The sequence below is a fragment of the Cinclus cinclus genome, chromosome 9 (genome assembly GCF_963662255.1).
Source record: "Cinclus cinclus chromosome 9, bCinCin1.1, whole genome shotgun sequence".
NCBI classification, from domain to species: Eukaryota; Metazoa; Chordata; class Aves; order Passeriformes; family Cinclidae; genus Cinclus; species Cinclus cinclus.
The window spans coordinates 21,013,499-21,028,029 of record NC_085054.1 but is presented as its reverse complement, the minus strand read 5'-3'; the positions used below and the strand labels follow the sequence as shown (position 1 = coordinate 21,028,029).

Here is a 14,531-nt window from a genome sequence, read left to right as displayed (position 1 = left end):
AGCTATAAATTCCATCCTACCCAGTCATTATTCTGGGAACTGTAGGGGGATAGGCACTGAATCTCTGCAGACCTTGTAATACGGAAAGCTCTGTCAAAGTCTTTGCAGTGAAATACCAAGCTTGGGAGAATGGAATGTGAAAATCTTTTTGATAAATAGTATTCAATATCAGTGTGAGAAAGGGAATAGTTCATTAATAGAATAATAATGAATATAATGTTACAATGAATATATATGATATACAAATGAATGTAACAGCATTATTCTCACATATTCCATCTCATGTCTATAAATGGTGGTTTTTATCGTGATGCCTTTACCATCCCTAAGACAGGCTAAAGCAAACTGTTTTCTGCTTTATGTTGTACATTTTCTCCAAAAGGCCGAAACTGGATGTAAAAACGTGGCTTCTGCAATATGGAGATGTGCAATTTTGTCCTCAATCAATAAAGTCAAGCCCAAAGGAAGTCCTTGTGGGACCAGGTGTTTGGCAGGACTGGGGCTGGGCTGGCAGCTTCAGCTGGGGGCAAGGGCTTCGTCTGCGACCCAGCTCTTGGGGCAAACAGCCCAACACATCCAGCTTTGCTTTTAATTACTGGATCTCAGAATGTTAAGGGTTGGAACAGACCTTAAAGATCACCCAGACCCAACTCCCTGCCATTGGCAGGGACATCCCCCATAGACTGGGCTGACCAAAGCCTTATCCAACCTGGCTTTGAACACTGCCAGGGCTGGGACATCCACAGCTCCCCTGGGCAACTGTTCAGTGTCTCACCACCCTCACAGTAAAGAACTTCCTAACAGCTAACCCGAATTTCCTGTCTCTCAATTTGTACCCATGACTCCCGCACACAGGATTCAAAGTGAACTGTTCCTCTTACAAACACCGTGGCACTCCTCTGGACGCGCTCCGGAGCGGCGGTACCCAGGAGCTCTCCGAGGCCGGGGCAGCACGCCCGGCTCCCCCCTCGCCGTCCTGCCCTGCCCTGCCCTGCCCTGCCCGGCCCGGCCGGGGCCCGGCGGGCGCTGCGGAGGCTGCGCGGGGCGGGGACTGCGGAACATGGCGGAGGCCGAGTGAGTCCCGGCGCTGCGGAGGGGCCGGGCCGGGCCGGGGCTGTGGAGCTGCGGGCCTGGGGGACGGGACGGGACGGGACGGAACAGGATGAACCGGGCTGGTAGACGGCGCCTCTCGACCCCGTGCTGCTTGCGGGCCGGGGCGGTGCTTCGGGACCTGGGGGCGACGGAGGGAGAGGCCGGCGGGGCCGTTCCTCGGCAGCCGGCACAGCCTGTACCCGGCGGGGCTCCCCGGGCCCGCGGACCCCTCGGGCTGGGCCGGAGGTGCCGGAGCTGCCCAGGCGGGCCGGGCTCCTCCGGGCTGAGCTCCGGCGCAGATGCCGCGCCCGGTGCCCGAGAGGTGATGGTTTTGGTTTGCTTTGCTTTTGGCTTTGCCTCGCTGCAGACGGATGGTTCCTTGCCATCTCCTGCGTGGTGTTGCCCAAATAAATCTTCTTTTCTCCGGCCTCACCGCGCTGTGCCCGGTGTGTCTGTGCGGTGTCAGAAGTTGTGAATCGCTCCCGGTGCGCAGGGTGAGCGCAGGGGAGCAGGACGGATCTTCTCCTTGGGAGACAGTTAAGTGACTTAAGTGTTTTGAAAATGTCTAGGGTGATAATTTACTTGTTAACTTTTTGCGCAATGCCAGACACCGTGTGCCTGCCTTGCAAGTCGTGTAAGATGCGCGGTGTGTTGAAAAGCTTGGGCTCGAGTCCGGGCGTGCCAGCGAGGAAGGAAGTACAGCTGAGACTCTGGCTTGGCACTCCAAGCCCGCAGCTTTCAGTGCGGTGTCACAGCTGGGAATGAGCATTCCCAGGAAATGAAGGCTCAGAAGGCTTGTTGGTTCAATATGTTGTGATCTGTTCCTATCTGAGAGGAAACCTGCAGTAGAACATAAGGCTTAAAAGGAGACAGAGTCTCCGCTGTTGGCAGGAACAGTGGCCTCCTAGTCAGAAGAACTGGAGTCTTTAGAGATAGTAATTTAATTTCCATGAAAGGTGATGATAGTTTATATCTGTGCTGTGCCGGGGCATTGTGAGCCTAGACTGTCTGGGGCACTGAAGAATCCTTCCTGAGTACTGATCACTCTGCTGTTCCCCCAGTAGCTCTGTGGCATGCCAGAACATCTTAGGGTCTGTGGAAAATCTGGAAACTGATAAAACAACTAGGAATGGTATGTGTAGGGTGAGAAACCAGGTGCAAATGACTGCATCATTCTAGTTGCAGACCTTGAGTTGCTTTTATTAGACATCTGTCAATATGTACCTACCCAGGTGCCCTTGCTGTGGTCAGGCTGTTTGCCTGCAATAAAAAAGATGTTGCTCATATCTTGAATAACTTGCAGTGGTTGTGCAGAAGCAGTATGTGATTTCCTTCTTGTTGCATTTAGATGGGCCTTCACAATTAAATATGCATTTGCTGAATGGCATATTAAAAAAGTGGAAATTATACAAATGCAGGTTTCATGATTTGAAAGTAATTTATACCAGAATAAAATTGGACTTCTTTTTATCACCAGCATTTCTAGGAAAAAAGCCACTAAGAGCCGATCAGTGTTTACATTAGTATTGTCATGTGGGGCAGTTGATGATTCTTAATTAGGCTGAAGATTCCTGTAGCTGAAAAATTAGAAGAAGCAGAGTCTTGTTAGAGGGAGATACCAAGAGAGAGTGTCAAATGGGGAAATACTCAATGCAGGGAAATTATTAATAGATTTCATCAAAGACAGGAACTTGGGCTGTCTCTCTCAGTATTTGAGGGGTGGAACCAGACAATCTCTAAGGTCTCTTCCAACCCAAAACATCCTATGATTCTATTTTAGTTGATAACCTTGATGTACAAAATAGGATACAGTAAGATGCTTGCTGGTGACCCAAAGCTGGCAAGATTTGCAGGGCTAAAGAGGACTGAGACATCCTGCAGGAAAAATGAAGTCGGGTGTGAGAATTAAATAATACCTACTGGTTTAAATGCAGTGTGTAAGATCTGGAGCTGGTACCAGGGAACAAGGACTTCAGTAACAGGAAAGAAGAGACACTTGAATGTAGTAAAGGATCACAGGACATGACCAAGCCACTTTATGACTGGAAAAATAAACTGTTATCCTGTGCGCTGCTCATTAAAGAAAGACCTTAAAAGTATGAACCTTCTTACATATCAGCTTGAGTCATGCATTTAAAAAAAGGGATATGCAGACTTCAGGGAGTACCAAAAGCTATTGGGATGGTGAAGTAAGTGGAGAGTTAAGAGCTTAGCTTATTTCCCTAGGCAAGCTGAAGCCGAGAAGGGACATAATAGTTTGTAAACCCATGTTAGGCACAGTATTCCTGCAAGTTTGTAATTGGGAGCTGCAGCCTCCAATGCCATGTGTTGAAAGGACTCCTCTAAATTCTGATAATCCTGGTGATCACCTGGTGGGCAACACTCCAAGGGACATGAGGGAGACTGTCAGCTGAAATAGTGATTTTATGACTCCGTGGTTTCTTTGCTGGAGGCTAAATGTATCATCCAGCTCCAGTGCTTTGCCATCCAGAGCAGGGAAGAAGAATCTGGAGCACCTCCTTTTTCCTTAAAGGAAGTGTTGCAGTGCCAGTGCCAGCCTTGATACAGACATCAAGGCTGGCAGTCTGATTCAGGAAGCAGACTAAGAAGCCTGACACCTTGGTGGTTCTCTTCCCCCCTCCCCGAAGTGTTCATGATTACAAGGAGCATGGGGAATTGGTTGTGTAGAAGAGAGCCTGTGTTCTTAGGGAGACACTGTTGCCTTCCCAAACTGCCAGTGGGAAGTTTTGTAGGGAGAGAATTTTTTTCCCCCGTTTTTTTCTGTCTATTGGAACTTTTTTTCATGTGATGGATAATGGTATGGTGTGGCATCACGTCTGTGCAGTTGACTGGAATGTCTTAAGTAGCTTGGATGTATTTAACTTCCCTTTTGGCTTTCAGTCAGCAGAAGTGAATGAATGTTGAGTCTTCTGCTCTGCTGCTATATCTCCAGAGAGCTTCCTCGGGATGGCTGGAGCTGAGAGGAAAAGGAATGGATGTTCTGGTTTGGCTCCCCATGTGCCATAAATAAGAGTTAACAGAAGCCGCTACCAGCCGGCAGTTTCAAATTTAAAAACAATGTCGGAGCTTTTTTTCTGAAGTTCCAGGTGGCTAAGCTGTCTATCAGAATCGTTGTTATACATGAATGTGGCACTGAATCCATGTATAACAAGGCCAATGATGGACAGGTTTTGTTTTTTTCTAGGAAAGGGATTGGGATGGGAACTCTGCCATTCCTGTAGTGCCAGCAGTTACTCTTGTCAGAGGCTTTCTAGTGTGAAGGCAGGTGGAGCTCCTTTTTTTTGCCCTCAGGTGCTTTTGTACCTGATTACAGTTGGGCTTTGTAGTAAGCAATGTATGGCAGTTTTCACCAGACATGTGTTACTTTAGTAAATATTTCTCTGTGTTGAAGTTACTGCTCTGGTTTGCTGAGTTCTTTGCTCTTGCTGGAGGTTACAAAACATGTGCTGCAGGATTGCTGAAATTCTGACTGCAGCCTGAAAGTTACTTCTCAGATTTCACTTTCCAGTTGAAAAATGTTTTTTGGTGTCTCTTTGAGAAAAGAGATCTCTGAACCTCTGTGACTGACTTGCAATTGAGGGCTGTGTTTACTTGCTGTTGAATTATATAACCTCCAGTTGTTGCTTCAAACAAATTATTCTTACTGCAAAGCAAGCCTTTCTTCCATCTGATACCTGTGTCATTTCTTCACCTCCTGGAATGTACTTCCACATTCCTGGTTGTCCCATCCCACATATTTACTTCTCTGTCTCCTAGCAGAAAAGCTGTTTGTGAAACCTGTTTCCTTTGTTAGGTATTTTTGCAGCTGGGGTTGATTTTGGTATCAAATGACTAATTGCCACTTCAGAAAATTCAGAAAAACATATAATAGGCATTTTTAAAGCCCAGTCTCCAAATAACTTAAGAGAAATACATGTAATCTTTCTTATATCTAAATTTTTCTGTTTTGTATATTTTTTAAAATATTTTTCAGGGTTTGGGTGTCTCCTAATTGAAGAGAATTGAAGTACTGATTGCAAGTGAATCCTCAGTCAGCCTCTTGGATGCCTCTGATAACTTAAGAAGCCATGGCAGAAAATGGTGCAATGCCAACCTTACCAAAAAAGTGTGGCCCCTACATTTCATCTGTAACCAGTCGTGGCATGAATTTGGTAATTCGTGGTGTAGTGCTGTTTTTTATTGGTGTATTTCTTGCATTAGTATTAAACTTGCTTCAGATCCAGAGAAATGTTACTCTCTTCCCTCCTGACGTGATCACAAGCATCTTCTCCTCAGCTTGGTGGGTTCCACCTTGCTGTGGCACAGCATCAGGTAAGTTCAGTCATGTGTGTATGCCTGGTGTGCTGAGGTGTTAGGTAGTTGCAAAAAACTGTGAGAGGCGGGGAAGATAAAAAATTCCCTTTTGGCATCACTGTCCTTGTTTATCTGCTAGTATCCTTCTGATCTCCCCATGTAAATATAAATATGCATCCAGGAATTAATTTTTTGCCAACTTGTCTTACTGTAATATTGTTAACAGAGCATAACAGAGCTTTGTTTTTTCTGCTGGCTTAGAGCTTAACAGATGTGGGGAGGTAGTGCTGCTGCTGACCTGGAGTTGGCTTACAGGAGTGTGCTCCCAGAAAGCCCTTGAAAATACCCTGGTGGTGTCAGACTGCAGCACACAGTGCTTTGTTTGAGCACAGTAAACCACCCTGAGAAATACTCCCTTTAGTGGAGCTGGGAGCCCTGCCTGTGTCTCTGGGGGCTGAGGTCAGGCTGGAGCTGGCAGCTGTAGGGGCACAGTGCAGAACAGAGCACCTCCATGCACTTGTGTGTCTCAGAGGATGTGAATATATTCCATTTCTCTCATGACCATGCAGGCAGTTGAGCATTCTCTTTGCTTAGCCAGTTAAAGGGAGTTGACTGCTGTAGGTAGTAAGAAATAAACTCTTTCTCCTCTCCTTTAAAGTATCAAGGTATATTCCATGTTACAGGCATGATGGAATTTGACTTTCTGCCTGGCCCTGAAGATCACTGGTCCTTAGGGTCAGTTTTATGCTTTACTAAGGGAATATTTTTAGCAGCCAGTACTGGAGGATTCTGCTTTGGTGAATCTGTTCTTACAGAGGGTATCTTCCTGGAGGCAAGTTTTAATGAGATTGAGAAGGTCACAGTTCTGAGTATTAATGTGAGTCAATAAACTTGCTTTTGAGATGGAATTACTAATGTTTTACTAATGGTTATATTTAAGCCTGTTTTTTTCCTAGTAGACTGGTAGGGGTTTTTTGATACCTTCTTGAAATAGTACACTCTAGATGTCATAGAGAAGCCTGATTTGAAAGGAAGCCCTCCAAACAGCTCCCTGAATGTTGTGTTCTCCAGTGGAAATGCTTTTGGCATGTTATAGTGGCAGTTACATACCTGCTTTACTGTAGTTATCTTAGTCCTCCTCCTGTCTTGTGAAGATTGTTGACTAGCTTTTGGTTCATATCCTGCATTTTTCTTTCATGCTTTAAACTAATTAAACTGATTGTCTTGACAAATAAGCCTGTTGTGTATGGATCAGGGGGGCTGAAATGAACCCCAGCTTGCTGCAGCAGCAGTGCACGAGGTCTGCAGTGTTCATTGCAGCATTTGCACTGTCAGCTGTTGGCATCAGGCTGCACCTTGTGCTCTCTTGGGTCGCCTGAGAATGCTGCAGCTAGGAAGGCTGCACCTTACCATCATCTCACAAGAAACTTGTGGGTCTTTCTGGGTCTGATGGTATTGATGGAAAGACTGGATATGGCTTGTAAAGTGCAGTGTTTGATTTTAGTACTTGATTTTAAGATACTTGATTTAAACATACTATAGCCTTAAATGGCTTTTCCAAGCAGGAGTCACCCATGTTGAAGTGTTTAGGGTTTTTTGTTTATTTTCATAATCAGTCTTCTCCATTTTCTTTCCTTATCTTCTCTGCTAGCATACATGCAAGGAATATCTGTGGTAAATGCTGATAATTCACCCATTTTCTTACCATTTGTACTTGCAAAGCCTTCCTGGAATTGACGTGAACATTTCTCTGCAGTATGGTTTATTATTGTGAACAGAATAAAGGTATTTTGCATATTTATAATCAGTGGTGATCAGGGCTGCATTCAGAGAAGTCCTTTCATCCATCACCATTATTAGTCATGAGTTTGGCCCAAGGCCTTTGGCAAGAAAATTGCTCAGGGAGGATTTTTTTCCACTCCAGCTTTACTGATGATTTATTTTCCTGAATCCTGGAGATCAGTTTCCTCTGTGGCAATACAGAGCATTTGCAGTGTTACCCCCAGCAGTGTGCTGGACTGAAGGCACTGGAGTCTGTACCGATGGCTCAGGCTCTGCTGTGCTTGCACCACTACAATCTAACATTAAGGCACCATTATTGTTTTAGTGGGGTTAGGGAAAGTCTTTTTAGCTGCAGTTGCAGTAGAGAACACATTTGTGAAGAAATACTGAAAGAGCATTGCAATTCCCTGGGGCTGGAATTCCTGTTTGCTTTCTGTATTCAACAGCTACCATAGGCTCTTGGCTTTCTCTCTGCTGGGTGAGCTTGAGAGTAGCATTGAAGAAGAGAAAAACATTATCCAACAAAGCTTGTTTGCAGCAAGAACAAAAGAAAACACAAAATACTGATGTTATAAACAACATCACTACTGTGGTGTGTTGGTTTTGCAGTTATTTTAAACATGTTTGGTGTGTGGGATTTTTGGAAGTGCCAACCTGTAAGCTCTTAGTGCTCTTTCTGAAGTACAGTGCAGATTTTAGTGTGGGGGAGAACTCTGTCATCCTCTGCCCCTGGTTCAAATTGTCTCCATTCTGCTACTTCTGCTGCAGTGGCTAAAGATGCTGCTGAACTTTACAGGGCTTTTTCAAATAATAAAAAGTCCTCTTCTTTTACAGTGTGTGTTTTTGAGCTGTTTATCCTTAAAAGATGTGTTTTAGTAGTGACTGTAGTTGCCAAAGTCTAGATAGCCTTTACTCTAGTTAAATGTTGCCAGTGCCTTAACTTCAGGGCCTTTTTTCTTTGCTGTCTCCACAGCTGTGATTGGATTATTGTACCCCTGCATGGACAGACATCTGGGAGAGCCACATAAGTTCAAAAGAGAATGGTCCAGTGTAATGCGATGTGTAGCGGTCTTTGTGGGAATAAACCATGCCAGTGCTGTATCCTATCCTAATCAAATGACATTGGTGGTAACAAAAGGGTTTCCTCTTAAATAAAGCTCAAGCTGTCTGGTGAATTGGTGTTAAAGTGTAATAATGCAGCATTTTTGCAGGAGAAATGCAGAATATGTGTTAGTGTCAACTTTGTAGCAGTTTTGGAGCTGATGAGTCTCACATCTTTCTGCTCTGAAAAATACTTTCATTAGGAACATCTCAATATTGGGCTTTGTCTTACTTAAAGTCTTTATTTTCTTCGAATAATTAAAATAAGTGTGGGAAGATACTTATGCAGTAGGTATTACAGAAAAGTGCTTTAGGATGCTGCAAGCTGATGTCCTTTTAATACCATAGTAAGAGCTTGAGGCCCTCTCTTGAGGTCATGAGTGAAGCACTTTGCAAAGAGTGGCAAAAACTCAGGACCAGGAATACCCAGGACTATACAATGCCAGGAAATGTTTCTACCCCCTTCTGCAAAGGATGCCTTTCTTGATGCCAGGAGAGTACCCTGGGTGACAGGATTCTTCTTCTCATGGGCTGGATGCTTTTCCCATGGTTCACCTTACTGGCAGTGCTGTGGGTGTGAGAGGCTTTCTGCAGTTAATGCCTAGCGCCTCCTCTGTCGGCTAAAACCGGAGTCTGCTTGTGAAAATTTTGATCTTGTAAAGAAAGTTTATCATCTCTGCAACACTCATCTCCATCTGTGTCAGCTCCAACGCAGTTCACAAAAATGATGCTGAAAGTTCTGTTCTTGTGCTGCTGAATCTCTTCTTTCCCAGGGCATGTGGAGTGAAAGGTGGGAGAGCTGGCTGAATTCTCACTGAGGTTGCTTGGCCACTGATGGGTTTTGTTGTTGTGTGGTTTTCTCCCCACCCTCTGCTATCCAGTAAGGCCAGATGAGCTGGAGCTGCCAAGGTTCTGAGTTCTCCCTCTGTCCCCCACAAACCTCACTCTCCTTGCCAGACACGCACAGGTCTGCTGCTGTGGTTCTCACTGACTTGGCCTGTACCTGTTGGGTGAGCCCATGGCAACTTTGCTGTTTTTAAGAAATAAGAGTTGACAGCTCCTTTTTACATAAGTCTGATAATTTACAGCAAATTTTCTGCAGTTGTCTAACAGCTGTTCCCCATATCCCAGGACATCAGTAATGTACTGTCTGTATTTCCTGCCTGACAGCTCTCCAGACTGCTTTCTCTTCAGCTGTTGCCAGTTCTGCACATTGCCAGATTTGGTGAGGGTTCTATCTTTGACACTTTTTCTGAAGCTATTGATTTTTATCCTGTAAGTATTTGTTTCAGTTAGTCAAGCTTGTTTCTTGTTTTTACTAGGTCTCTCTCCAGATTTTTGTGAGGAAATAGGACAGTGGTTTTTATACTGTCATCCCATAAATTTGCTTTCAGGCCTATGAAACGTGACAAGCCCCTTTTTAATTACCTGTTCTGGACAGGAATAATGAGGATGAGTTAGTGTTTCCAAAACATTTTGAAGGATGCAAAACACACAAAGATATCTGAAGTGACTTCACAATCCTTTCACAAGCTGACAAAACTGACTTTCAGTGTTGATTTACATTAACATTTTCCAATAATACTTCCATTTTGATTAATAGAACACATCAACATTTTAATATTGAGCTGAATGTAAAGCATCATGTAATTTAAACAAAATTGCAATTAAAAGTAATAACATTTTTTTTGGTAAATCCCTGTTGAGGAAATTTAATGCTAGATTTAAGATTTCATATTGAGTGTAATAAAGGGCCAGATGAGGGTGAGAAGTGACATGTTCATTGTGTGTCTGTATAAAATGCTTGATTGTTTGGTAGGTGAAGAGGCTCTTCAGTCCTGTACAGTACAAAGACCCTAAAATTTGAAGAATGTCCTAAGTTCTTAGTTTCCTGAAATATTAATAATTGCAAGCCTTAATTCCTCATATCTGATAGCTGTGTGAGTGATGACACAGGTAGCACTGTACTTGTTTAATGCTATTTTTTTTTCTATTTTGCCAAAATAGAAACGATGACAAAAATTGCTTTATACTTGTACATGGTATTTCCAAGCTTATCCTTAACAGCCAGCACAGAAGGTGGATTTTGCCAACAATATCCAGCTGTCTCTCACGTTGGCAGCCCTGTCCATTGGGCTGTGGTGGACCTTTGACAGGTCACGAAGTGGCTTTGGTCTTGGAGTAGGAATTGCTTTCCTGGCCACATTGGTGTCACAGCTTCTGGTGTACAATGGAGTTTATCAGTAAGTATTTCCTCCCCAAAGGTGAAATAATAATGTTCTGAACCTGTAACATTAAATCAGGGTAACTGAAGGGGTACAATTTGACATGATTTTCAAAGCTGTCAGCACCTAATTTTGAGCACAGCAGAAATTGGACTGTTTATGGAAGCTCTTACGTGTGTGTAAGTGAGAAATCTAGTTGGAAGTGGGAGCTGAAATAAAATTGCTACCTTTCCAACCATGTAGCACGCTTTGTTTGGTTGAATAAATGCAGCTATAATCAATAAGAAGACTCCTTTGTTGTTTGCTGCAAGAAATTAAATTTGTATAATGTGTATCTTTTTGAGTTAAAATATCCTAATGATGTGAAGTTTCCTTATTATTGGGGGACTCTGTATTGCACAGCACTGAGCTCAAAAATGTGCCTTCTTTTCCAGATACACATCCCCAGATTTCCTCTATGTCCGTTCCTGGTTGCCATGTATATTTTTTGCTGGTGGAATAACAATGGGCAATATTGGCAGGCAGCTGGCAATGGTGAGTCTGGAGGAGGGAGGTTGATTTCCTTCCAGTGAAAGTGTAAATGTACATATCATTTCTTCTTCCAGGTATACCAGCCAGCTATTTGGCTCAAGGGTGTGCAGTGGGGTAGGAACCAGCAATCATTTCTTGTTGATGTACTGGGTGAGCTGATCATACTGTAAATCTGAGCACACCCGTGCTTTGCTCTGTACACTCTGTTACATACTTTCAGGACCATGAGCTCCTGTGTTCAGGGAGAAATCAGGGTGTCCCCAAAGTCTGACCTGCTCAGGGGACAGAAATTGCAGCCACCAGTATGTGCACAGAACTTAAGGAGATCAAACTTATCTAGGTGGAGTTTAACAAGAGCTATTTTATCACCCGTTTTGTAGAAAAATAACTTAAGTCTTTTTCACTAGTTATGTATATTAATATTATTTTGTCAACTTCTGTTTTTCAGTATGAATGCAAAGTCATTGCAGAGAAGTCTCACGAGGACTGAGAGGAAACAATATGCACCTTTGAAACAGGAAAATGTCTGACAAATGACTGTTGGAGGAGCATAAGGAACACTTGACTATGAAATTGCCAAAATGCAATTTTTTCCCTTGAGTGGTATACTTTACTGCAATCTGTGATTGCTGCTTCTATAGAAACCTTGATGTCTGATTTTGATTACTGTGAAGTTACAATAGTATGCAATACATTTTACAATATTGGTTCAATTATAGGATTCTTTTTTCCAAATCTAAACAGTTTACCATAAATTCCTGTCTGTCAGCAATGTTGCAGTGCCAAACTGAACCTTTGCACTACGTTTCTGTAGCTGAAACTTCTTCATTCACTTTATCTTGAAAGTTTTGAGGAATTTCTTCTTAACAGCTAATGAAAGACAGAGGATGTTCAAGTTTAGCAATTAAGATCTCTTTCCATGATGATAGCCCATAATATCTGTATGAAATTTATGGATTACAGGTGAACTTTGATGCAATAAGCAACTGATTTATGCCTATTAACACAGTATATAATTCTTCTGACTCACATTGCAGGTGAGGAAACTCAATGCAGGTTTCATGGGTTATTGCCATAGCATTTCAGTTGTTTGTGCTGTGTGCCCAGTATCACAGAAATGGAAACTGAGTCTGGAAACTATTTGCTGATTTTTCCCTGGTACACCCAGCATCTATGTTTGGTTTTGAATTTATGTGAATCGTGGACAGATTCTGAAACTACTTGTGTTCAAAACAGGATACAGTTCAGGTCATTCTTGTACAATCCTTTAAGCTGATTTATGTTGATAGGAAAAACAACTTAGGGAGTTTTTATTACAAAATTTAATTCTGCTGAAGTAAATCAGCCACTACCATATAGTGTCATAAAGTTCTCCATTACCAATGTTACTCTTGGTGGTCCTTGCCCACCCCCTGCTCGGTTGGCAGGGATCATCAGGGCTGTATTTTAGGTACTGATGGAGCCCTCATTGCTCTTACGGTGTCCAGGCAACCATAAATGCATTTGTTCTTGCAGCAGTTTTCTGAGGTAGAGAAATTCTGTTAGCCTTGTTTGACAGACAGCCTGGTAGAACAGCGAGCTGAAATAGATTGTGTGAGTAGTTCCCTTCTTAAGAAGGATTTTAGCGTGTGACCCGTATTTGGGGGCATACATGGAATTTTCTCTTGGCTTTGCAGCTCTCTTTTAAGACCATAAGATGGAAGAAGTGCAAGAAGGCAGAAAGCAGATAAGACGACACTGCTAACCTGTGCTTGCAGTGAGTTTGGTGGGATGTCTCCATTTTGTTTTCCCCTTCTGTCTTTGTTGATGGTATTTAAATGTATTTGTTTTCCTTTTTTTTGTCTTTAAGTACTATTTTTAAGTCTTCCATTGAAGGTTGATAAGACATGTTACAGTCACCTAGGGAGGCTGGAGTTGGTCCAAAGAACAAATAGATGTTTAGACAAGTTTTTATTAATAAATGTGTGAATGTGTTGTACACAAAGCTTGAACTAGGCAAGTTTTTCAGTCTTACCTGCTTACCTCCAAGTCTGAAAAGTGTGGAATGAGCACTTGCAAAAGCATTGTAACAAAAGACGTGGTCACAAAAGAAAAATTTCTTGAATGGGAATTGGTAAAAATAGTAAATAAGCAAGTGATGTATGAAGAGCTTGGTTCTGCAGCTCCACAAATCATCATCACCTGACGTCCACTGTCCTGGGATGATGATTCAGTAAAGCACTTAGAGGCACTTTGCTTTAAGCAGAGGCAGAACATGTCTAAGTAGATTCCTGACCAGAGTTTTTCTCTTAATCAAACCATATCACAGTAAGAAACATTTTAGTAACAAAACCAAGAAGCTTGGCAGGAATGTAGGGCGAGTTTCTTTAGGCAGGCTCTGGCAATTTGCTGAAGAATCTGTTGGGTCTCTCTCTTACAGTATTTCACCTCATCCACCTTTACTTCAACAAATGGCTTCAGCTTGGTGATCAGTGTGAGAAATCTCTACTGAGTTATCAGGCACAACTGGCATAAAAATTCAGATGTTTCTTATCCTCGCTGTAGGGAATAACACAGTACCTTAGTAGTCAGCACGCTGACTTGGTAAACAGTGTAGTTTCATCATGACCAACGAGTGTGTACAACTGAAGATCTGAGTTGTTTTTGTTATTCCCTTGGTGGTAGAACTGCTGTTACCTGCCAGTCTCAATACTTACATGGACGCAGCCTTGTGTGTGTTGAAATGTGCAGTATGTGAGAAGTGGTTCTTGTGCATCTGTGGCACCCACTTTGCAGCACTTTGCACTCAGATTCAGCTAAACCTGGTTAGACTGTGCTGTCCGCTGACTTTTAAATTTCATTTTGGAAATTTTGAGCATGTTGTGCAAAGGCAGCAATCATCCAAAATAAATTTGGGTGGAGTCCTTTATTATATGTGTCTTACTGGTTTTATTCTTACTTGACTAACATCAATACAGGATCACATCATGGGTGTCCTGTTGTTTCAAACTGCTGTGGTTTTATGGCTGATGTGTTCAAACCACAATGAGAATGCTGACACAGCCTTAACTTCAGTGGGTGGACATGCTGCTACTGTATAGCATGTAGTTATAACACTAGACTGTCCTAAAAATGTTGTTCAATAAAGAATAAGATATATTTTAGATACAACTTTAAAAGCACTCTAACCTCTTTACCAGTTTAACTCTTGTAAGGTCTATGCTGTTTAAACTGGCAAATTGCTATTAAAAGCAAGATGTGCATTAAACACAATTTCAACCTTGATTGATAGGTTTCTTCTTTCTTTAAGAAACTGTATTGATATTTAAAATACACTGAGTCGCCTTCTATCAGCAATCTCATAATAATTATGACCATTTTGCTGGCATATTGGTTGCACATCTGTATAAAAATAGTGAAAAAAGATGCAGGGAAGACCAAATCAGCTGTGATTATATCTTAATTGCCATGCTGAGCAGCCTTGGAAAATCTACTCTTTTGAATCTG

At 42.6% G+C, this 14,531-nt stretch overlaps 1 protein-coding gene across 1 annotated transcript; it reads left to right on the top strand.

The window, feature by feature from the left end:
• Positions 1-1,048: 1,048 nt before the first annotated feature.
• On the top strand, positions 1,049-13,935 carry INSIG2 (insulin induced gene 2). The gene is made up of 6 exons (XM_062498051.1): positions 1,049-1,074; positions 5,087-5,424; positions 8,162-8,286; positions 10,366-10,532; positions 10,949-11,048; positions 11,494-13,935. Exons 2-6 carry the CDS (start codon positions 5,181-5,183, stop codon positions 11,533-11,535), a joined length of 678 nt encoding a protein of 225 aa, XP_062354035.1. The 5' UTR covers positions 1,049-1,074; positions 5,087-5,180; the 3' UTR covers positions 11,536-13,935.
• The last annotated feature ends 596 nt before the right edge of the window (positions 13,936-14,531 follow it).

Excerpts from the sequence above, each read along its gene's own strand:
- INSIG2 (XM_062498051.1), top strand. The coding sequence starts at position 5,181 with ATGGCAGAAAATGGTGCAATGCCAACCTTACCAAAAAAGTGTGGCCCC. Across the intron at positions 8,287-10,365 it reads GAATAAACCATGCCAGTGCT|AAGGTGGATTTTGCCAACAA; the intron begins GTATCCTATCCT and ends CAGCCAGCACAG. Across the intron at positions 10,533-10,948 it reads GTGTACAATGGAGTTTATCA|ATACACATCCCCAGATTTCC; the intron begins GTAAGTATTTCC and ends CTTCTTTTCCAG.